Consider the following 25,684-nt stretch of genomic DNA (forward strand, 5'->3'; position numbering starts at 1 on the left):
GAATGAATGCAATGATTACATGTCACAAAGTCTATATTTCACATTTTATACATCTTATTTCAAATTACATGGGAATTGCATGTCATGGGATGCCAAGAAATGTCCCACATAATAATTGAAATATATTGAGGTTCCTACAGTGACTAAAATATCAGAAATTTACAAGTCTCCCAATATGCTACTTATGTTACAGTATTTAAATTTTGCAGCTCTAACTTTGTTGTAATGTTTCACCGTGTTTGGTAACTTGATAAAACACTTAACAAATAGGAAATGAACACTTTTATTACCATTTTGGAGAAAAGCTTAGTTTTTACTTTTACTGCCTTTCTTAAACAAAGATCATATCTAAGTAAAGATGCTCCACTCTCTTCTGAACACAGGTTTAGTGATTTGTTGAGGTTTGTGATTGAGTTTATCAGGGATGAGTGACCACACTTGTTCCATAATGTGGGCAACATGGAAAAGATTCAACTTCAGTAATGACTATGACACGACAGTGAATTTTTTAATGAGTGGATTTAAAAAAAGACGGAAAATGCAATATTTAAAATAAAATGAAAAACTCAATGCTATTAAGATAAAAATGAAATCAGTTTATGACAATAGTTGTCATCTTTTTCAAGTAATGGGTTGCTTCATAAAAGATAAGCTGTTTTTTATTTTTTTTAACACGTTCAAAATTACAAACTAATGGGCTTACATGAAAATAAGGCAAGATGTATTGACAAAAATAACGTAAGAGAGACATTTGCCTCTTTCCCGTGAATTTTTATTTAACCATAATTTAATAATCTGCCCATACTGCCTCATGGGATTTCGCATTTTCACCTCTTAAGATAGGATTTTAACAAAGTTGAGAAAAGTGGGAAAAAAAATATTCTGTACAATTATAAAAACGGTCATTTTACATATTAAAGACAGTAAATTGATGATCAGAATTAAATCATTTGATCAGTTCAGCTTTGAGGTTGTGGATTATAGATTTTAATTAACAGTTATAATTTGAGCCTAATGGCAACAAGGGGAACATTCGTATATCCCACTAAATGCAAATTTTGTCTCATTATTCCACCTAAATGTCTAACGTAAAAATAAATAATTCGCTGCTTTGTGTCCTATAAAATATTTAAAATTATGTGATTACCTGGAGCAATGTAGCAGCTAATTAGAATTTGAATTAGCACTTTACCCACATGGAAATATCACAATAATACTGCATGTGCTTATCATATATGCAGTACATTTCTGCACTTTTCTTTATCATATATCTTTTACTGGTGCACTTTGTCCGGCCATGTTGTAATATTTATAGGTGTATGGTGTGTTGTGTTAACTGCTGTGTGTTTTATTTTTTTGTGTTTAGATATCTCGAGATTGAGTCATTGCATCTGGACTTCTGGTCTTTTCTTCTTGGCATTAGATATGAAAGTGTTTCTAAAAATAACTACACGCAGGACATGATTTTGTCGTAATCTGATATTGTAACAATAAAGACTTTGTTTCCATAGATTAAAAGGTTGAAAATAAATAAAAAAAGATTGACTACATAACTGAGAAAACAGACAAGAAGGATGGAAAGGAGAATTTATAACCACAGGGGGGCAGTCACGCTGCATTTCCTTTCCCCACACTGCAGGTTTTTGACACTAACCCTTTACCCAGTTCAGTTACACAACCAGAACTCTGTTTACCATAAAAATCCAAGGAGACAATTTTATTACAATTTTATTTAACTGGACAGTATACAACAAGGCAACATACATAAATACAAAAAACATATGTATAAAAAATATGAATTTATTACAGGCTGCAGCCAAGTAGTCTTGCTACACAGCTTCTGGGCCCATTTCACTCTTCATCTTCCATCGAGGATTATCGTGCAGAAAGCATCATAACAAATTCTGCACAGAAACAGAAGAGTCACAGAGAAAGATTTAAGACTCTCCAGTAAAGAAAAACATGCCGTCATACTCCTCTGAGTCAACTTGGAAGTTTTAACCAACATCCCTCCTGAAACTGTTTTTTTCTTTTTTTTTTAAGTATTATTATTATTGTCACTAAATTAGGTCCTTGTGGAGCCATTTATCAAAACAGGACAAACTAATTAAAACATTAATCTATTTCTTCATTTGTTATTGTTAATAGCAAGCAGCTAATTATCCCATTTTTTTTAACTTACCATATTGATCATTGTTGATCCACTTGTTCATTAACAGTGAGACAAATGGATTTGGTCACATAAGAGGGTTTAGCTTGAGGCAGGTTTTTAGTTTTAGTTTTTTTTTTAGTTTTTGTTTTGGAAGATGGCAGATTTGGGGCATAAACAGTAAACGTCTTGTTCGATGAGAAACAGCCTGTAATGTTTGATAAAATTGTATTCAAAAATCATTAGGGTATGATGCATCAAAGCGTTCTGTCACACTCCACATAAAACACGTCAGCACAAGCATTTTAATAACTAATTTCATATCTCAAAATTAAAATCCCTGAAAAATGTTGTTTGTTTTTTTTTTTGTTTCAGGAAAAGGAATTTTGGCAGAGCCTTTAACTATCTTCTTTTTGATGATCAGATTAGAAAATGTCATAAAACCACATTAAAAGAGGCATCTAGCCCATAGTCTCATAATGTACAAAAACCAGGACAGGTCATCTCACAAGCTTTTGCTCAGAAACAACCCCTGCTTGTTTTACAGTCTACAAAGAGTTCTGGATAGCCTCTAAGCTGTGCAAAAAACCAAAAAAAAAAAACGTAATTTGTCATTGGCTAATGTTAGTGTTCACAAGGCCATCATAAAGGGAACACTTATCAATAATTGTGTGCAATTTTCATCTCCTAAAGAATAGAATTGCTGCCTGTGTACAGTTCCAGCAGTCCTCTTTGCTTGTGTCCAGAAGGGTAGAAGATTTCAGGATAGAAGAAGATAAAAAGGAACATTCTGGTTTAACCCTTTCAAGGCTTCTTAAAAATGTTGCATACTTTAACATGCATGATTTTTTATCAATATAAAAAAAACACAAAATGAAAGCTTAGTATTTTACACACAGGATTAAAAAACATGTTTTTTTTAAGTTAAAACATGCAATACTTAATGTGATTTTTCTTTTCTTTCATTAATCAGTGTAATATCTTCAACAGCTATATGGGGTAGTTAAGTACACTGTTCATTTTAAAATTTCTAAATGAGTTTTTAACTTTTCCAAAAGTCCTCTTGGTGTTGCCTTTACACTTGTAATGGTAACATTCTCATTAATAAACTCACATTTATCTATGATTGCCATCACATGAGTGAAAATGATTGTAATATTTTAAGTGGTTATTCGTTAATCTAAACTCAAACAAATGTGCCAAATCTGAAAATATATGTAAATGTATAATAATATGGTGTTAGCTTTAAGAATCTCAATCCACTCACCATCAAAGTCAATGCAGCCATCTTTGTTGAGGTCAATGTCCCCCAGAATCTCTTCCAGCTCGCCCTTCTTTAGCTTCTCCCCGAGGAGGGTCTTCATGCCTTCCTTTAGTTCTTCCAGGGTGATCTTTCCATCACCGTCACAGTCGAACTGTCAAGATCATGGATGTCATGACCAAAATATTGAAAGCAAAGCAAACTTTTCTGCATCGTTAAAAGTGGAGAAAACACCACAAAAATATAACAACATTCACAAACAAATCTTTGAAAAGAAGACTTAAAAACCTGAGTTTAAAAAGTTAAAAGTTAAAAAACAAATAAACACAAAGTTGAATGAAAAATATAGTGAACAGATATGATCCCAGCTGAAATCATTAAGAGCGTATCAGCACTGATGTTTGCTTTTGCAGCAATCCTTTAAACCTGTTAAGCCATAGTGCATCAAAGAAATGTGTGAAGTAGTGATTCATCACCTCATTTATTTTGCTTTGTCTGATGTGTCACAAAGGCCTCCAGTTCTATGGAATTTTCAAACAAGTCTCATAGGCTCAAATTTAACAGAAAAGACAAGTATTCTGCAAAAATTCGGATTTGCTTTTCATTTTTCTAACATTAAAACCAGAGTAGCAGTTTAAGAACATGGTCAATCATATGCTTATCTAACACTTGGATAAATATCTCCTAAAATCCACATATTGATTAAACGCAGGCAACGTTCTGGTTTGAACTTTGATCTTTCCTCTTACCAGAACTGCACATTTTTACACATTTTTCTTAAAAAGGGATCACTCGTAAAGTTTAACAAGAGTTTCAAATGAAAACTAATTTTGCAGCTAATTGAGACAAAAGTCCAGGAAAAATATGTTAAAAATAGAATTAAGCAAACAGCATCCAATATCATTAAGCTTCTGGCTGCATGGTTCAAATGTACATATTAACACACCTTTGCACGTTTGGGCTAAAAACAGTTTGTCCCCATCTGACTCAGAAATATTTCCTTAGGAGGCATTTTTTCTGTGCAATAATTCAGTAAAATTATGAAGGGTTGGTTTTGGAAAAACCAGTCCTTTAGTGCATCATTGAGTGCAAGATTAGATGAAAACATCTGAGGTGTTCTAGTAGGTTTAGGAACCTGCCCCTTACAGGTTTCCTGGGTTATCTTTGAATATTCAGCCAGAATTTGTATGTACAAGTAGAAAACTGCAGATCTTATTTTTGTATAACACCACTAAGGTAAAGTGCACTTTAACAAAGTAGAAGAGAATTCTGGAGCTGGAGGTTTGAGTTGTCTGAGCAGATGCATAAATAATTGACATTTTTAAGCCACAATGATTTCCGAAAGCTAAAAACTAAGCCATAATTGTTTTTTCATTTGTTTTAAAGCTGCACATTGTGCAAATACAATCAAAAAGAAATTTCTGGAAACTCAATGGGACAATTCTGTCTAGGAAATTATATAAACAATTGACACAATTGCTCATGAAATTGTTATGTCTGTGTTTTAAAAATTGAAAGGTGTCAATAAACAGTAAGATAAACTGCTGTAACTCAGAGTCTTTCGGAGGATTGCCTTATTTTTTATTTTTGCTTTCTTTGCTTATTTGCAGTTATATGTATTGATAGCATCATTTACCATTCGTTTTGTTTACCTGTCTAAAAGCACAGCGCAGTTCTTTTAGTCCAACCATATGAGCGGTCTCTGCCACCATCCTCGGTCCCATTAACTCACAGAAATCATCAAAATCCACATGGCCTCCCCCTGCAGAAGTAAAAGAGTAAAGTAAAGTGTGCACGTTAAAGCTGGTTTTACTGAAGCATCTAATTAATCTTTAACTCTTTAGATGTGATATTTACTTAGGCTCGACACATTTAAGATTTCTTGCAGATACTCTTCTCATGCATAGTAATTTATTTTGGTTTGCTTTCACACTTGAGAGGATCAGTGTAAATACAGTTGCAAGCATGTAGAAAAAGCTTGATAGTTCTCCTATACAAAAATTAACTCATCTTCTCACTACACCACATTTAATTGACCCTTTTTAACATTTTGCCCCCTATAACTTACATTTTTTGGTTAATAGATGCTCAATGTTTGTGTAACGGAACAAGATCGGTCTTTTTGTTTTAATTACACAAAATATTGATTGTGCCTAAGTTTCTTTTCCCCCCTGTATTCAATGTTGGGTTGGTAGCCCTGTCACGGTTTAGGTTTTTTTGCCTTAGTTTTTGCTTCCATTTTGTTTCCGTCATGATTTGAGTTCTGCTTCCTGTTTTATTTTGAAGGTTTCCTGCATGTCATGGTTTTGACTATTACTTCCCTGGTCCCAATCTGTCCTGATCGTTTTCACCTGTGTCTTGTCAGTCCTGTCTTGTATACAAGTCATGTCTCTGCCTTCCTCTGTGCTGGTCCATACCGTCATTTTACTGACTGTCTTCTGTCCTGTTTACCTGGTTAGCCCGCAGTAAGTTTTGTTTGGTTTCTCTGCTCGGCAGCGCTTTCTGATACGATAATAAACCCCTTGGCCTGCAAAAAAAAAAAAAAAAAAAAAGAGGCTGAAACGTTCTGTCAGGTTTTGTTGGGGACAGCCAAAAGAAGCAAACCAGAACTTACACAAAATAATTTGACTATTTTCCTTCTGGCTGTCCTCAACAAAAGCTGAAAAAACCCTCCTTAATGTGTTCTTCTTTGCTGGTTTTCCCTTTTATTTTTGGCACTTGCTTTTTCCCTCTCCCCTTTCTGCTTTATTGTCCAGCAGGAGAGGTGGGTGTCCTGTAACGTTAGGATATTTATTATAGCTTAGACCCACTCCGATCATCTTTTGAGCCATTTTAATCACGTTCCCAATGGAATTGTGCCTATTTTAGCCAAAATGGGGGGGACTGTCATATTCAAGAGTATAGTTTCTACAGAGCAGCAGTAGTTCATTGGAAATTTGCCTCTAAATTGTTGCTGGGACCGTGGATACAAATGCAAATTCATTTTATTTTAATTCTAAAGCGGCTTTCATGAAAAAAGAACAGCTCAAGATGCTGTACATAAAAACAAACAAGAACACAGCAATCCCCATACATGCAATAAAATAAGCCCCTCATCATAAATGCAATGAAAAAAACAGAGAAATGATTATAAAAAGCAAAATAAGAGGGTACCAAGAAGGTGCCGTCCACCCTGTGGCCCGGGTGTCAGCATTTCTTTGCAGAGCAACCCCGTCCCCCCCCCTTTCCACTCCTTGTTGCTGAGAGCTCCCTGTTTACATGCTCTCCCGGTAGCTTACAGTCCCTCACACCCCCAACCTAACAATACCAGTGCAAAGAAATGGCAAACATCGGAGCTATCCAGCTGTACAGTTTTGAGGCAGATGCCAGCTCAAACGAGGAAAAATGATAAGGTCAGTAGTTTTGTCCAATAGTGCGCTGCTACCAAACCCCCCCTCACAAACAAAATGTTCTCTCTGTTTCACTGGAAGCAAAAGCACATGTTCAGCAATGTGCTGGTTTTGCTTCAGCCCATCCAGTCACAACCCTCTTTGCTCTGCTTGATACAGTGGTAATTATTAAACACAGACACAATGGGCTGGCTCATGTTATTACTTTGACAAAAGGCAGGCTTATTTGATGCTGCACACACCAATACACTTGCTGCGCTTTCATTAGTTTGAACCCTCGTAGAAGTAAAAAGCTTAGATGGTTTTGATGGGTCAGAAATTTGATCAGAGCTTTTTAGTCTCCGATTGCAGAGAGACAGACTAGCGCGGGGAGAGGCAACCAAGAAATGCTTGACAAGTGTCATGTGGTTACAAAATCAGCTTAAGGCCTGTCAAACAAAAGGCCCCCTTTGGAAATAGATTTTCAAGTTATAAAAGTAGAGTATCATTTTGTTTGACTGGTTTTGATCTGAAGCAGGAGCAGCAGGAGCAGTCCTGGAGGACTCCTGTCGGGAAGACACTTTGTCTCAATCTTTTGGTGAGCCTTAAATCTGAGTTTCTCTGCAATTGAAGGTGTGATACCACTGGTAATGTATTTCCACAAAAGCTCTATAATGCTCTGACAAAGCTTAGAAGTTATATTAAATACAAAATGTGAACGTACAACTATTTAGTTCTCTCAATTTATCTAAAAAAATGCAGATTTGCTTTAATTTTTTCCTTTTTAAAAAAAAAATCTTATTTTGATTTATTGTACATATGCTTTAATTGCATTTATGCCTGTCTTCAGTTCCTACTGTTTTTGATTTTTAAAAATCATAAACGTCTTATTTGGACATTTTTTTGGTGAAAATATTCATTGAATCTGTGTTTTCAAGAGCCACTGTTAGTCTTGTTCAATCTAATCAGGAAATTATCCTCCTGTGTAATCTGATTAGCTGGCAGGAAGGAAGCCAGAAGCTAGCAAGTCTGTTATGCTTAATTGGTCAGAAAAACAAAAGTTTTTATTTCCTATCTACTTCTTCTTCACTTTATTTCCAAATGCCAACATATTAAAACAATTTGATTAGTTAGACCTTGAAAAATATCACACTACTGCAACAACTATCTGATTATATTGAGAAGGGACATGGCTGCTATAATCAAATACTAAAAATATGAAACAAAAATAAATTTTTCTGCTTTCATAGTGTGGATGGATGGAGTTTTCCTGCTCGCTCTTTTCCTTCAGCATATTTTTATGCAAATGAAAGTACAATAATTGGATATTCTCCAGGGCTTTGAGATTTTGATTTAAGAGATTGTGCTTTTTAGTCACTTTTTGGTTTATTGACATGATGCTGTGATCCTCTTGTCAGGTTGTGCTCTGTTTTCATTTTCCCAGCAGTCTCAGTCATAGCAGGTTTGAGTTTTAATCATCCTCAGCTGTTTCTGTTTCAGTTAATTTCTCTTCCATCTATTTAAGTCCATGGTTTTCAGTTGCACATTACCAGGGTTTCTGTTGTCCCATCTGTTTTGTTTTTTTTATTCTGTGGTTTCATTGGGGTTTATCTTTTGAATATTGTTTTTTTTTGTGTGGAAATTATTTTATTAAAGATTTTGCTACATATCTTTGTGTCTTGCATTTAGGACATTCACTTTCTTTTTTTGATATGTAAAAACATACTTTTTCCCCTCTATGTTAATGTGGAATATAAACATTACATTTTGTTTGGTAGCTCTTCTTTATTTTTTACTTGTGGGTCATTTCAATTTGTAAACCTTTATAAAAGGAAAAACCTCTCAGAAAGTGAGGAACACAAACTCACTGTGTGTGTGATGCAGCTTCTTTATGTCCTCTATGGAAGTCCACTGATTAGATCACAAGCTCAGTTTTTCAATTGCACAGCATTCAGTATGTGTGCAGTGTAAATCTTTAAGCACAGACTTCTTTCTAAAGCAGCTGTTCTTCTGATACGCTGAAAGTTCTAGTTGACGCTTTTCTGTTTCCTACATAATATGCCTATGTGCGATTTCTGTTTGTTTGTTTTTCCTCCTGTCATGCAATGGACTCCTAAACCATCAAGGGTGTATCCCACTTTTGCCTGACATTGACTGGGATTGGCTCCAGCAACACTGTGAACCCGAAATGGATGGATGGATGACTTCTTCCCACAGTTCTAAAGCTGCTTCCTCTCCATTGCTTAGTGATTTTAAAGAGCTGTAAGTGTGTATGTAGTTTGTCCAGGTGGGGCCCTGTGATCCAATGTCTATCCATGGTGAAGATTTTTTTTTTTTTTTTTTTTTTTTTTTTTTTTTTTTTTAAGAAACTGCTACTAAATATTGTTTGGCAATATATACTGAAAATGATGCTTTCAGAAACACTTTTTAGAATATTACAGTATATTAAAAGAAAATTTGGGTGGTTATTAGAACAGTCAAAGTTGGCAGAGCTCACAGAGTCTCTGAGACACAGTTCCAAAAGTTCTGGTCTACATAGGGATGAACATAAAATCACAGGTAATTTATATTTTTCAACAGTGCCGGAGAGCAAACGCCACAGCAGCATCTAAATGGTATGATGTGACATTTGCAAGTAAAGTACTGCTCTTTAATGGGATGCAGCTGGCTGTTTATGCAGATGGCATGACATTAGTACGTTAGTTTTCCACAGAAGCTTGTGTGGTCACTTGTGCTGATGGCTGGAACTAATGGCTAAATGTAAACCAAGCTCAGTGGTACTAATGACAAAGTTTTTCATTAATCAAATTGGCAGCATTGGCAACAACTAAAACATTCCTTATTGTTATTCTGAAAGTTACACTTAATAATTATTTAAACATAGTATTTATGCAAATATAACCTTTCATTTGTACCTCATATAATGGAACTCTGACATAACATTGGAGAGAAAAGCAGATTTGTTTAGTCAAGACTTCTTTTTCTCCATTCTTTCTACCTCCTGACTGCTTTTTCTTGTATCTGTCCTCACATATTAACCGGAAGGAAGAACTAATGTAGTAAAATATTCATCTGCTGTATGATTTGAAACATAACTGTGGTAAAATAGCTGTGAATGTGAAAACTAAAACAGTGCCCCAAAGAAATTCCCTGACTGTGCAACAGTATAAATGTTGCCAAGCTGGTAACCTGCTTTATTTTTACATGCTGCTGTAGTTTAAAACCTGGAGCAGTGGGTTCAGCGTGAATGATGGATTTAGCCAAGACGTCCAGGTGCAGGGGAAATAAAGCTTACTGTTTGGAACAGTGTTGCAACCAGATTTGTTCTGTTGCTGATCTATATTAAAAGTTCAAATAGTTTTTTTTAAACATTTTTATAGCACCTTTTTATGTAAAAATAACAGCTCCAGGTGCTAAATTACAAAAATAAATAAAAACAGAAAAAATGTATATTACACAATAAATAAAGTCAATTTGAAACTTTAACCCCTTGAGTTGATTTGATTTATCCTTACGTTAAAAAGGGATTAATCTACAAGGGAACGCAATCACTAAATGGATCCAGCAGACAAATAAGAGCCCCTCCACATGCAAACTAACTAGTCCACTTTCCGTCTGCAGTGAAATGCCCAGTAATCAGTGTGACAGAGTATCCTGCTGCTCCTGGTCCCCCAAAGACAAACATCAGTTCCTCCAGGACTTGTAGGGAGAGAAAACAACCACAAACTTTCTTGTTGTACACACAAAAGACATGACTCACAAAGTCACAACAGCTCATTTCAGAAAGTCCCATCAATCATGCACACATGCTCTAACCCCCAAGGAATCAATGAAAACCGGACCGTCACGTCCAGGCTGACGGATAATACTGACATTTCATCTTGATTTGCTGGATGATCTCGATGAGCTCCATCTCAGTAGGCATGTAGCCCATGGTCCTCATGCAGTCTGCAATGTCTTTGTAATGGATGAAGCCATCTGCATCGTAGTCAAATTCCTTGAAGGCCTCTTGCAGCTCTGGTAAACAGAAATTTACATTGATTGCAACAGCATAAGACAGGTGACACATCTCTTCCAGGAGTAAGACTCCAGTTATGTTTGTGCAGAAAACGAGAGTAGAAGGTTGGAAGATAGTTTTGATTTCAGCAAAAAGTTCCAAAGTGGACTGGGGGGGCAAAGCATGTTGTGCATTTTAAGTTGATGTTTTGTGTCCCTGGAATGTATTTTTAGGGGAGTCTTTAAAACATTAAATATCTCCCATATATCAAAAAGCAAGCAGGTTTAAAGGTGAAAGTTTTACAGGATAAACAGACTATCTGTGCTGCTAGATTTCCATCTTACCATCTAACTCCAGTGGCATCAGCTCTCTTTCCTGCAGAGCAGGGGGGGTACAAAGGCAATAATTAAAAGGCAGCATGGCAAGATGGCACAAAAAACCAAGAGCGCTTTAGTTCTCCTGAGAAATATTGAGCAATAATTTGTTTTTGACTTCCAAATTAGTACAACATGCATTTCATGTCAATGCTGCTGCAACCTGACAGTGAACTCTAATGGGATTTCACCCAGCGACATATCTCCCTAATTTGCAATCTGATACAATATCATGCACTACTTGGTGTCGGCGCACACACACAAACGCACACCCAAACGCCATTGCAGCATCCTCAAAAAATAAAAATAAAAACAATAGCGTTATCGCCATCTGTGTGCATACAAATAAACACCCACGCATGAGAGTATGACAGGGAGTTGCAATCCTTGCAATCCCTGTTCATGTGGATGTACTCCCATTCACAGATATGCACACTACTATACTTTGAAGCTTTTTGCAGACAAGTTGGTATTTGTATACATGTATGAAGCAGTCTGATTTCTTTGGCTTGCTGTGATATATCACTTTGTTTTGCTCCCTTTTTTTTCCCTTTCCCTCATATTTCTGGAGGTGAGCCATAGCTAAAGGCAAGGAGCAAAGTGTCCATTTTAAGCAGAATGGATGACGGCAGAACACAGGCATGCTGAGGGCTTAAAGCAGCAGGATGTACATCTGTCTGAAGACAAAGTGAGGTGACAATCCATGTCAAATTTTTGTAACAAACATTAAAAACCCAACAATGTCTCTAGGGAGCAGATTTAGGAATCAAGATCATCCCGTTTTATATATATTTCTGATTAAGCGTATTAAACTTTGAACTTTTCTTAAAGATCTCCAATCTTCTTTTGAACTACTTTCAAAGTGTTCCCAGTGAAATTTCTAATTACGATTATGCTGTGTTCACCAAAAAGATAAATATGCGTTTTCTTGTACATATTTTCTGCAAAGCGGCATAGTTTATAAGAAATTCTGAGTTGTGAGCGGGACTGTTGGCGAAGTAAGCCTGCCTCCATCCCATCAATTCAATTCAGTTCAATTCAATTTGTATTTAGATAACCCAATATTAAAACACAGTTGTCTCAATGGGCTTCGCTAATTGTACAAAACCTAAAATCAGTAATAAAATACAATTGCTGATTGCTAAACTAAACTAAACAGACTAAGCTAAAAGGGACATATTTGCCCTTAGACCCTCCTTCCAGGGAAGAAAAGAAGAAACCTCAGGGATGTACACGTGAAGCAGGGATCCTCCCCAGGACGGACATGCAATGTACCAGAACTTAGAGAAGAATTAACTTATCTAACTGTGCAACTGCATGTTAGAATACTGTAACAGATGGGCTTCATCCAGATGGAATAGGGTTAGGGTTAGGGTCAGAAGCCAGGTCCACGGCCAAGTACGGAAGAACAGACGAGTCAACTGCAATCTGGAATCACTCCCCGGACAGAACCCCAGTCAACCATACTCTCCCCAGCTTCTAGGTTCTAGCAGCCTATTATCAACTAATTGTAATTGTTATTAAAATTAAATTCAAACCTTAGTAACTTGCATGCACTTTGGCACATACAGTATAGCCAATGGTAATAATAATAATGACAAAAATAGAAAATCCACAGTTTTAGCATAATAATAATAACACAACATAGTATTAATCCAAGCATGGGGTTTATGAAACCATCTTCCTTCTGCAGAGATATATGTATAATGGATATAAAAAAATTGTAATTATTCCCACAAACGTCATTACAGTAGTGAGAGCAATAAGTTAAATATTCCCTGATTACTAACTAGCCTGGCAATAAGCCAGTCAAAGATGAATATTTTAAGCCTAACTTTGAATGTAGAAATTGTGTCGTACTCTCTTGAATGAGCTGGGAGCTTACCCAGTAACACTGGTGCTTGGTAGCTAAAGGGTCTACTTCTAACTAAACGTTTAGACATCCTGGGGGGGATGGTAAGGCAATATAAGATGTTTTTATTATAGGATGGGCTCATACCATCTTAGGCCTTGAACTTGAACATCCACTGTTAACACGCTTTCCCGCTAAACGCCCCTCACAACACCAACCTAGCATTACCGGTGCAACTAAAATGGCGAACAATAAATAAACTATCCAGCCATACAGTTTTAAAGCCAGAAGCCAGCTCAGACTTACATGGTTCTACTCGTCTACAAGTAGATGCATCAGAATGGGGGTGGAGCGGGGAGCTTGTGGCTTACTGTAGTAGCTTCTATGTCAAATCTTCAAGGGTTTTCCAAAAGAATTTATTTTGTGTCTGCTCCTGATTCACAACAATTTTAATAAAGAAATACTGCAATACTGGAATGCAATTTTAAACTTAATTTTCTTCATATTTGTCCTTCATCATAAGAAAAATGCCACATAATATATTAAAAGCACCATTTTCATCAGAGTGTACACTTGCCACAGAACCCCAGTGTCATGTGATGCTTCTTTCGTTAAGTATTTATTTAAGCATTGTGTCAGTCCTGCCTCTAAGAGTGTATTCTCTGGAAGGGTCATGAAGAACTTTATCTTTACTCTCTTGGCTGCCGCTTCTCTCGTTTATATTTCAAGGCACGCAGCCAGAGCTGCGAATTTTTGATTGGCAGTCTCTGATGCCTGAGGTAAAAGGAAAAAAAAAAAGTTTATAGATCTGTATTTGTTACACATTTTGTTGCTCTGATAGTTTGCGTGGTTTTTTCCTTGCCTTGATGTCATGTTTCTTCTTTACGAGGGAAAATAATCCTCCAGTTTTGTTGTTCTCAGCTCATGACCCCTGATTTCTGCGATTGCTGCTGCAGAGTTGTGTGTCGGGTGGAGCTCAGGGACGGTTTCAGCAGGTATAAAATACAGTTTTGATCTTCTTAGAAACCACCTGCCTCATATGTGCACTTTTAACAGTATAGTTGCATCCTTCTTTCTGTTTCTTCTGACACTCTCATTAGGAGAGTACAGTTTTGACCTTTACTTCTGAAAAAGTGAAAAAGGAAAAACTTGGAGCTGAAATGCAAAGGAAAGAGGAATATTTTCCCCCTAATTTATCACCAGTCTTGGCAGTTAAAACATTAATCACACAAGGTCATCCTGCTTACGTTTGCAACTGCAACAGTAAAAAGAGAGGCTCCCATGGTTTATCTTGGTGCTGCTCCACGTTTCAGGCTCCCAAACGATTATTCACACTAAAATATGGGCAACACAGTCAGAATGCGATGCCAAGATGCAATTGCATAAATAGCTATGTCACTTCTCATCACTGCCTATGAGCTTCTGTGGTTATTTAAGCCTTCTGTTCTAAAATGATTTTCCTATTGTGCTGCTCACAGTTTATTGCAGCTGTTTCCTGATCCCAGGATCCTCCAGTCAAACAGGACTAACATTTAGATAGCAAGGTCAGACCAATAATTAGATTTTTTTTCCCCTCGTCCAGAAAGCATGGACAGCATGCCGTGCAGACTCTAAGTTCATCCATCAGAATAAGCCCATTAACTGTTAATGTCATTCTGCCTGCCTTCACATAGCCAATTTGAGCAGTCCACTGCTTTGTAAGCATGACACATGTGCTCTCACAGAGCTTTGTTCATGCTTTGCAATAACACATAAAGACATCAAAGTGAAAAGGCGCCAAGAAAATGAGAAGGAAAAGCACATATAGATCCTGTTGATTCAACAGCCCTATCATACAGCCTTTACTGTTCATCTATCAGACTTTTATGTGTACCAATTGCTTTTCATTTGTGGCAGCTCTATGACACTTAGATCTAATGATTGCTGACGGTGAATCTTGGGTTAATGAAACAAGTACTGCTGCAGCATCGAGGGTCTCTCTGCATCCGTGCACCAGCATCATCTATCTTCAGCCAGGAGAATAATATGATCAGATCAGCACCTATTGTTAGGCAAAAACCCAAGAGCTAAATCTCACATTTATAATTTTCCCAAAATTTCTCAAGAACAATAAAATAGGGATCCCATTGGTTGATAATGATCCTGCTGCAAAAAACACCATTCAATTTTTATAAGTACAAAAAAACGCACTTGGTCTTTAATTCTGTGTAATCATGGTAAATCATTTTCTGATCATAAAGGCAGCCTTTGATTCTGTTTTGTATTTCCTCTCAGCAGGGTCTCCTTCCATTCAGTGATTACAACCACTGCCTCTTTGGCCTCAAAACTCCAAACAATGGAAGTAAATTGCTGAAAAATGGCACAAAAGTTTCTGAGTTTAAACTCACATTTGTGGATTTTGTATGCATACGTTTCTCTTAGAAAAAGAGCTAATCATTTTGTTGGCGCTAAACAAGGATTGTTAGTTTAACTCACCTAATTCATGCAAAAAGCAAATTGTTAAATGTTGAAAAAAATCTGCTTTTATTATAATTACCAAGAAAAAGGTTTTTATATTGTGTGCACTTTGGCCAAATGGGAGTGACAACGTTCAAGACCAGCGCAAGTTGTAAAAATACAAATTAAAGTCCCATCAGTTGACACACACTTTGTGTGAAATATATTCTCCACATTTGATCCTTGGGAGAGCGGTGAATTGCAGTCAAACCTCACTGAAGAATCATTTGGTGATTTAATACCCCCAAATGCTGAATGTCAAGCAAAGAGGCAAGGGGTCCCATTTTTTGAGTCTTCGGTATGACTCAACCATTGATTTAAACCAACGTCTTCCCAGATACTCCTCCTAGGCTACTGAACTAGTTTATAGGTTTACTCTAACAATTGATCTTCAAAAATGTTTGTTTTTTTAAAGCTTGGAGCTATTAGCTATGACATGGGGGGCTGTGAGTGGAGACATTTGAAGCATGTGCACTAAAGGTTTGCAACTCATGAAGCTCTAAAGACCAATCAGCATGTTAAGCTATGTTCACACCACCGTCAACAATGTGCGTTCAAGCGACCATGTCCAGTGAAAAGTTTATGTAAATGCACGTAAATTTCTGTTTTTGTCTTCCACTTTCAAAACTCTCAGGTTCACATGTCGCTACACAAGTTTTCAGGCTCTATGTACAACGCGCCATTAAAAGCTCATTGAAAGTTAAACCGGGTCAAACTTTTACCAATCAGGGACTAAAATTGGGTAGTTACATACGGGTAGTGTCCCAGAATTATATGACACCAAGTCTTATATATATCCAAATTGAGCTGTGAAAGAAAAAGTCTGAGGCAAGATTTGCACCAAGCCCCTTTCAACTGTAGGTAGTAGACATGCACTAGTAAACAGTGGAAGAAGAAAAGAAGAAGAAGCCCCTCCCTGCTTGTCCAGTGTGAACAGCACGGGCAAAATGACTTTCTTGAATGCACGTTCAGGATGTTCTTCAGCCCTTATTATGCCTGGTGTGAACGTAGCTTTACATTCTCTACAGACTTTTAAAGCTTTGAACTGACCTGTCCAAAAAGCTTATTTAGATAGGAGACATAAGCTGCAGCCACCATTGAACTGTTGCTGAGGCTCCTTTTACTCTTCCGCTTACCCTCCTCTTCTCCAGGATCCTTCCCTTTGGCTGTGGAGGACTTGGTGCTGTGAAGTGTGGATTTTTATTCTAGTTGTTGAGAGTTGTCATCATCAAAACAAGCATATAATTTGAAGTAAAACGACCTAGTGCAGCAGTAAATAGTGACTTTTAGGTGGTAGTCTTTAAAAGACAATTATGAAACGACTGCTTAGTGTCAGTACCATCTACAACAGCAAAAAAGTCACTATCAAAGTTAAAGCTCTTATTCTGCAGCTCCTTGATATCCATCATGCAGGGACACTATTCCTGTTCATAACTCCCAACCCACTCCCATTTGTTAGAAACTGAGAAGGATAGAAACCAGAATTTCTTGGAGAGGCTAAGCTGAAGGGCCTTGTTTTTGAATTTCCCCATAGCGGGCGATTTTCCAGCAGGTGCAGCCCTCCCTCCTCGTGGAGACACGCTGGGAGAAAAAAAAGCCTTTATCAATTTAAGGTGCGCTGGGTTTTAGGGGAACTGTCATGAGTCATTATCTTTTAACGTTCTTCTAAAACAAACATGAAAATAACTCCCAATGAAAGCTAAGGATGACATCACAGTCCTCACCTTGTTACATTTTGGTTTCTTGGTTTGGTTCTTTAATTTGTAAAAGCCTGATTTGTATTTACTAGATATTTGACTTGCATTTAATAGTTGGTTACCTTTTTTATTAAGCTTTCTTGATTAGGCTACTTGTATTAATATTGGAAAGTGCCATTTGGATTGAAAGGTTTGGATTGGTAGGTTTATTTTCCTATAATATAAAAATGACCTGGTGATATTACAGCGGACAAAACACATGTGATGACAGAAAAAAACTGATCAAGCATCATTCCAGTCCAATGTGTTAAAATACTTTGAATGTTTCGAAGACATGTGACCATACAGTAGAAGGTAGTAATAATGTTTCATTTGGATTATTTTAAAGAGGAAAAACAACAGGCGGCTGAACTATATGAAACTAAAATGTGAATGGATATGACTCTAATTCTTCTTTGCTTGATTGTGAACAAGTTACACTTGATTATCCTGCAAGAAATACAAGGAATCTGGAAAACCTAACCTGCACTGTTCAGTACCCAGGTGTTTATCTCTGAGTCACACTGGTTGAAGTTATGGCTAAAAATGTCCTGGATTGATTTTAAGTCAGTGAATCGGATCTTTCAAAATGAACAAACATCAACAATGAATAGGATCGTCAACCACACATTACGATGTGAATCGAATTTTAGATCATCACGCAATCAAAATAAAGAAGCTGATTCTGTTGCAGAGAAATGTGGCTTTATGCTGTTGTGTCACTTTTCTCTGAATCAGAATCAGCTGATTCACGTTGGTCACGTAATCGGACGAGGAGTTACGATATGTCAAAGAGCGTGTCATTTAATTGTTGCTGACGACATCTCCAGTGTTAAAGGGTTAAATAAGACTCCCTTTCATCGTCCATAAACAGAGGAGTGCAAATGCATACAGCAGTCACAGCAGACTGGTGACTTTGAATAAAATGGAACACAGGTGTGACCCACTGATGAAAACTACAGCAGACACCAAAACTTCAAAACTGGAGTTCGCAAAATAAAACAAACAGATGACCAACACAGACCAAATCCATCCAGAAACACACAATCAAAGAACCAAACCAAGAAAACAAAAACACAAGTCAGAAGTTCAATAATGAGAGACTGATTTTTCTTGGTGGAAATGCGACGAAAAGGTTATCGAGATAAGCCCCTTATCTTACGACTATTTCAGCAGATACAAAACTGATATTTAGAATGTTCTTGTTGTGTTAAAGCACCACATTAAGATGAAAGACTTTAAAATTTATATTTGCATTGACAACAATATGGCTATTTTTCTAACTTTAATTGTAGAAGACGTTTTTCTGCACTTCTGCACTGACCTGGCAGCAGAGGAGGGCCTGCTTTCCGGTGTTGCTTTTGGACTTTTTATGGACATCTTTACTACAAGACAAACACAAAGCATTAGTAAAGAAGCTCAGAAAAACCACACACACTTTTCAAATAAACTAGAGACACACATTCATTATTTACAGTGTTTTCAAAGCTAAATTAATGGATAAATGAAATGCAGAGGTACTCTGACCTTTTATTTGTAATTGTGTAGATAGATGTTTTGTCAATTACACTATAATTGGATCCTTGGTGTAGCTTCCCAAGCTGAAATTATAAATGAATATTACATTACAGTTTTTGAAATGTCTCCTTCATTATATTTATGTTGAAATGTCTAAGATGGAGAAAAACAAATTCATTTCAAGTTCTGCATCTATTACAGACAGTATTCCTTGTATAAAAGGGTTCTCCTATATTTCAGTCATATAACTCCCTGGGAATTTTCAATGAGTTCTAACTTGGGTTAGAGTTACAGTTAGATGTATAAAGATAATTCCTCAAGGACTTAAATAAATGTATACTTAATTCCTCAGTTTTATCAGGTCCTTACACAATACTAGACACTAAAGCTTCAGAACTCCTGTTTCACAATGTGTCCTTCTTTCTTTTTAGTAACTGCATCATTTGTTTCCCAAATATTTATTTTGTTTTTAAGTCATTTTGATTTAAGAAAAAAACATCCAATTACATATATACATATTACACCCTTCACAGTTTAAATGTATTAATTTTTTTTAAGAATTGTTCTCATTCTATTGCCAAAACATAAGTCTTTGGCATGTATGGTTATCTCATAGTAATTCAGAGTGTAAAAGGTTTTGTCCAATAATTATTAATACATTTGCACCCCTGTTTTTTGAGTTAATGCCTCAAAAATGGGTATACAGAAGATAAAACTGCAAGCTCATCATTATGTTTTTACACCATAAATATACTTTCTGTATGCCTGGTTTGTCTGCATCCACATAAATCATTCAACTAGCCACATCTACAAACACCCTACTTTTTTATTTATTTTTTTACATAAAATATATGCCTTAGTTTGAATACATTTTGGAAAATACTTTTTAGCCTCAAATTTCTTCTGGACTTTTTTTTTTTTAGAAGGCAGAAGCTTGACCTTTAGATAGCACCATTTTGGAATAAAAACCTAAAGAAGGCTTGATCAGCACTTACAAAAATCTACGACTAAGATATCTGACACTTTGAGGGTGAACTTTTTCACATAGGGATACACCATCATGGACTTTGTTTGAATGGGCAGTATTCTACCTAAATTTTTCACACCTCCATTTGACCTTTTATATTTTCCCAAAAGGGGAACAGAGACAGATGCAAACCAAACTATGGGGAAATGTCAAGGTAAAAAATGACCATGTAGTTTGTCCTCCGAACAGATTTCCAGGTGCCTCCACATCTTTACTACACCATGTTTACTAGAGATATTTTCAACTTTTTCACGATAGGCGCTTCTCTAAATTCCCACTGTGGCCTTTTTTTTTCTACTAAAAATTCAAGGAATGCACACCAAATACTTCCTTTTTTTTCTGCTGTGTAGTTTGTCCACATTGGTATTGTCACTTAACCCGATGAGGGTTTTCATGCAGACAAAAAAATGACAAGTTTTCAGGAGGATCAGAGTTTGCATGTTAGTCCTTATCAGGTGAGATTCTATTGATACTAAATAAAACAAAAGGACAGCCCAAACAACTCCAGAAAGAACCTTTAAGGTCCCACTCTGATCATCTATTGACCTATTTTAAAAGTGTTACCAGTGGTCTTTTAATTATCATTATGCGGTTTTTAGGCAAATTCAAAAGCCTTTGTTAATTTTTTAGTCATAGATTCTGCAGAGCGACAGGAATTCATCAGAAAATTGCCACTGAGTTGTGGGAGGGACTGTTGTCACACATCGAACCTGCTCTTATTTCTCATCTCCCTTTTGTTTACACGCTCTCCTGCAGCACCTCACTACCCCAACCTAACATTACCAGTGCAACAAAAATGCAGAGGAATTTTGGAGCTATACAGCTGTTAAAATTTGAAACAGGTCCCAGCTCGGACGAGGAAAACAAAGACGTACATGGATGTAGTTATCCATAAGTGGATGTATCGGAACAGAGTGGAGCAGGACCTTGCAACTGTAGCACCTACGCCCTGCTACAGGCTTTTTCAAACATCATTTTTCGTCTGCCCCTGATCCACAATGATTTGAATAAAGAAATACTCAGATATGCAATTCTAAGCTTAATTTTCTTATTATGCCTTCCATCATCAGAAAAATGCCACAAAAACACTAAAATTTTAATCGAAGTCTGTCTTTAAAAAGCTCTAAGGAAATTCACTTTGAAGCTAAAAATGTCTCCTTTCTTTATGGGTGTGGCTGTCGTGTTGATATAGGCCGGTCTCTCTCCTGTAAAAGCGGGTGAATAATAAAAAGGTTGGCAGTCAGCTAAAGCTCTCATATAGAAATACTGCTATAAATGTGAGTCACAAAGGAATGAATGAGACCGAGGCTGAAGGGAGCTGAAACGAAGACAACAGTTGTGTGGACGAACAATGGAAATCAGGTATGTGGGTTACAGGAAGATTGAGAGAAGAAAGATGTCTGAGAAGAAATGAACAAGAATGATCTGAAGAGGAGGAGGTGGAGGAGAGTTGTAGTTGTCTGTTTGAAAGGGAGATTAATGGTCTGTCGTGGAGCTCTGCGGGGATGTAGGGACAAATTGTGCACTCACGCTATTAGCATGATGCCTCAGATGCAGTAAAAACACAAAGACAGATGCTCAAGAGCTGCTCCCGCGTTACTGCTTAAGGCCACAACAACCGTGGGGGCTCCAGTGAAAACGCAAAGGGAGAGGCAGCTCTTTAAATTATTGTGGACTATTTAATGTGTGACTGTTAAATGAGTCACCTCCCACTAGTCCGGACTGAAACGTGCCATGACTGAGTAGTGATTGCCTTTTTGCAATGAACTCCCACAATCAGTGTGACGTACATACTGATTGCAAAACACTGGAGCACGATGAGTTGTTAAAAACTGGAATGGAAGAATCTTTAAGGAGACAAGTGATGCGTTTCTTTTATGTTTCTGTATACCTTTATGCAATTAGTTTTATAGATACAGATCTACAGGTATGATATATTTAAAAATGAGTCTAAGAAAAATTCACAATGTTGATGAAAAACAACTTAATTATTTTCTCAGAAAATTCTCTTCCTCATCTTCAACAAGCATATCTCCCATCAGGGTGAACAAGCACATCAACAACTTGCGCACATGTGAGTTTCACTGCACAAACCACTGAGTAGCACTCTCCGTGTCTTCGGCACTCCTCCCTAAGTGGCCAATCGCTGTCAATCACTGAGCCAACACAGGCAAATGTAAATTCTAATCAAGCTAAGTGAGGTAATGAAATGGGAAGCTATAGGTGGACCGAGCACAAACAAACCCATCCAACACAGCTGACAATAGAACGCAATGCTGCTGCGGTGAACTAATGTGCTGACAGTATCTGGGAGACGCCGCCCAGAGCCCTTAAGGTTAAATAGAAACTCCAAATGTGTTTTTGTGAGAACCACTGGAGTGGAGATGGTCAGGCTCATTTTCTATGTGACTCACACGCAAGCTGTGCAAAAATACAGTACTCTCTGCAATGATTTTGTTGATATTTTAACAGGACAAAACACTTGTTTGAATGGAAAAAGGGCTACCATGTGAGCATCCACGGATTCATTAATGTGCCAATTTTAATGAGAGGGAAATGCATAAATCCTGCAAACTTTACTTCAAAGCTGCCAAACACACTAGGACATAATAGAAAGAAAATAGGAGCAGCTTAAAATGAGCCTGGAAACCTTTTTAAGCTGAGTGAACACAGTGGAAGGTTATTATCATGGATGTTTTTTATTTATTTATTTTGCGTTCATTCTGATTTTGTGTCCCACAATTTAGCAGCTAACGTTGATTTTCACATAAGAACAGGCAACTGGTTATAGAATTTCCATTATTTGCAAATTGTGGAGCATTTAGTCGTGCCAACAGGCAGACTAACATGGTAACCCACCAAGGATATCATGAATATAAACATTTTATTGACAAAAAGACCTTTCTGAATACATTTATGTCTATACTCCTGTTTTGCTTTGTCTCTGCTCAAACACACCTGACTCAATTCACAGTGACTCATTTTCAGGCTTCTGGAAAGCTGATGAGCTGAATGGAGTGTGTCTGAGCAGGAAAATCAAAACTCGCAGACCAGGGTTGGAAAGCACTGCTCGAGGAGATGATGGGAATCAATGAGGAGTGGAAGTTGTATTACAAGCAGCACGTTAAACGTGGCAATGCTGCAGGAGGTGAATATGCAATTATCTCTGTCAGTGAAAGTCTTTCTTTCTGCTTCTGTAAAATCTTAACAATCGTAAACCTGTTTTTTCATTGTTTTTAAAATTTTAGACTTTATGTGGACAAAAGCTCAAAAACCCACTCCCAACCCAATTTAGAGGTGAATTTCTAATGAACTACTATCATTCTGCAGAAACTATGTCCTAGAAAACGATACAGATTTTTTAAAATTTCAGCTAAAATTGGCAAAATCATAAATAAAAGACCACTGGGATTACTTTAACAATAGATTAAAAGATGATTTGAGTGGAACTTTACATTTATATAAAGTTAAAGTGTGACTTAATTTTATTTTATTATTATTAAAAAAAGGCTACCTTGATAAACAAAAACAATCCAAATTGTTTAACTGGAGTAGGCTGTGAGTTTAGATAGGCTTTTGTTGCTATGTGCTTTTATCTGCCCCTCACATTTTGCATCTTTACAGTGTATTTTTGCATGATCCAAAAACTACATTGGAGGAAAAACTGTCAGGTTTGGAGAGCTATCAAATTGTATCGTATTTTAACGCCTCCACTCCAAATCTTACGTACCTACAGATTCCCCACCAGCACTGATTTCTGGACACAACTCTGAAATGAGGCTGTTTGCTTGAGATCCTCTCAGCCAAAGAGAACAGAGTTCAAGCATATCTTTATCTTCTCTCTCATTAAATAAAAACGTCTTCCTCCAGTGGAGTCCAGCCTCCCCTCCCTGAGTGTGTTTATATGAGCTGGCAGAAGCAATCAACAAGGGCACAAATATTGAACCACAGCAAATAGAAGCATGGCATTGGGTATGTGTTTGTTGCACTAAAACGTAGCATTGGTTTGAGTAATCAAATGGTGTAGAGCTGAAACGGCTGTCAGTCCCATCAGACTGAGTAGGCTGCCTCCAACACAAGTAGAAGCAAATGAGCCAGTATTGATAGAAGATAAATTATTGAACAGTATATCTTAAAGCAGGTTAATGCCTCGCTATAAATCATTTGAACAGAAAATCTTTCGGATTCGTTCCCTCTCCAGCCATAAAACAAGGAAGAACGGTTGAAAGAATTGCAGTGTTTACTTACTTGTAGCTCTTCCTGTTCGTCTTGCGTGACGGATGCAACTGAAGCATAACTGCAAGGAGGCCTGTTACCTAACCTGAGGATTATATGATGAAAGGTGATTATCCAGCTAAATATGTCTGGATTAGAGATGCAACTCCTCAAGAACAAAAAGGACAACAATGTGTTCATACTACACATGTCCTCCATCTGCCAATCATCAAGTCAGCATTTCCTTTCACAAAGCGAGGAAGCCTGTACGCCAAAAGAGCTCCACTGTTTCCCTGTTCAGTGTTTGAAGCAGTTTGTCACATTGGATTGGGCTTTAGGGAATTGTAGCTGCAGCAAATGTCACACAGACTCCAAATGAACTACTGTGTGAAAGATTAATAAAAGATGTATGTGGCCAACGTTATTTCAAATCAGAATAAGCCGAAAGTCAAAGACTAGGCCGGTTGAAGTGTAAAAAGTTCCAAGATTTGAGAAAAAAAAAACCAAATTTCTCTCTCAATCGATATATAAAATGATGAATGTTTTATTTCAAAGAGACCTTTTTAATATTTCAGTGATGGATGGTTAGCCATTTACGTCTTTATACGTGACTGAGGGCTTTTTCCTCTTTGTACTGTCCCCCTTTTTTATCCCAGAGTTGAGTTCAAAGCGTGAAAGCCGTTAGTTAGTCGAGTCTTTATCAAAAATTTTATCATTTATCAGCCCCTCGCTGCAAAATGCCACTAATTGAGGCATTCGTTTGACATCACTTTATCTCCATCACAGATGGAGAGATGTTGAGATCTTTAGATCGCAATACGTATTTGAAGTTGAGAAATATCAAAAGAGATATTTGGCTTTTAAGCCGACAAAAGAATCCAGAACCACATCTATTCTCTTGTTCCTCTCCTTCTTATTTAAGCGTAGAGGTCAGTGCCTGAACTTTGTCTCACTCCGCTGAACAAACCTTTGGCAGAGCACATGCTTCACATGTAAATGTCACTTCACTCTAAAACGTGTAAAGGTATATAAAAATAGAAGCAGTGTTTTTGCACCAAAAATTGTAAAAAAAATAAAAAAATTAATAAAAAGTAGATGTTTCATTAAAGCTTTAGGAGAATCTGGTAGCAGTTAATGTAAGTGGACATTTTGTGGTGTGCATTTGAAAAAACAAAACAAAACGGCAAGTCAAGCACTATTGTATTTCTCTGCTTCTCACTTTTCCTACCTCCATTCTCACTGAGGCAGTGCTGCAGTGGGACACTATTGAAGAACCTATTCCTTTGTGCAGTCAGACTCTTGCCACGCTCAAATATGCTTAGTCTGTCAAACCAAAGCCCTTATTTAACACTTTGACTTTTTGAAAAGCTATTTAAATGCTTACCTTCACATAAAAAAGGTGTGTAAGTCGAAACAATTTAGTTTCCATGCGCCAGTCAGCTCCCAATGGAAAGTTAGAAAGCAGATCTTTGAATTGCTAACCCTTTCAAACCTGAGCTGCTCACTGAACACACTGCAACACTCTTGTGCTGGACGGGCATTGATGGGTTAACGGGTTCCTCTAAGGAAGTGGAGGGAAAGGCTGCTGCTGCAGAAAAAAAAGGTTATCTCAATCTGCTCTGACCCAAAATGATGCTGCATTCATCGTCCTACCCTTTCTACTGCAACTCCGACAAAAACTGCAGTTAAGT

At 37.1% G+C, this 25,684-nt stretch overlaps 1 protein-coding gene across 4 annotated transcripts; it reads right to left on the minus strand.

Annotated features, from left to right (window-relative positions):
• Window positions 1-1,712: 1,712 nt before the first annotated feature.
• On the minus strand, window positions 1,713-24,101 carry cabp4 (calcium binding protein 4). 4 transcript variants are annotated; one of them, XM_023956794.2, is made up of 10 exons: window positions 24,027-24,101; window positions 18,761-18,834; window positions 18,558-18,618; window positions 16,977-17,078; window positions 16,548-16,680; window positions 11,120-11,150; window positions 10,652-10,795; window positions 5,063-5,172; window positions 3,417-3,564; window positions 1,713-1,904 (listed from the first exon to the last, which is right to left on the minus strand). In XM_023956794.2, exons 3-10 carry the CDS (start codon window positions 18,611-18,613, stop codon window positions 1,876-1,878), a joined length of 753 nt encoding a protein of 250 aa, XP_023812562.1. In that variant the 5' UTR covers window positions 18,614-18,618; window positions 18,761-18,834; window positions 24,027-24,101; the 3' UTR covers window positions 1,713-1,875. The 4 variants fall into 4 exon arrangements, with proteins under 4 accessions (XP_023812562.1, XP_078809192.1, XP_011473579.1 ...); XM_078953066.1 differs by lacking the exon at window positions 16,977-17,078 and having other exon boundaries at window positions 24,027-24,094; XM_011475277.4 differs by lacking the exon at window positions 18,761-18,834 and having other exon boundaries at window positions 24,027-24,076.
• Window positions 24,102-25,684: the final 1,583 nt, after the last annotated feature.

This window comes from Oryzias latipes, chromosome 1 (genome assembly GCF_053564925.1).
Source record: "Oryzias latipes strain Hd-rR chromosome 1, Olatipes_Hd-rR_3.1".
Lineage (NCBI taxonomy): Eukaryota > Metazoa > Chordata > Actinopteri > Beloniformes > Adrianichthyidae > Oryzias > Oryzias latipes.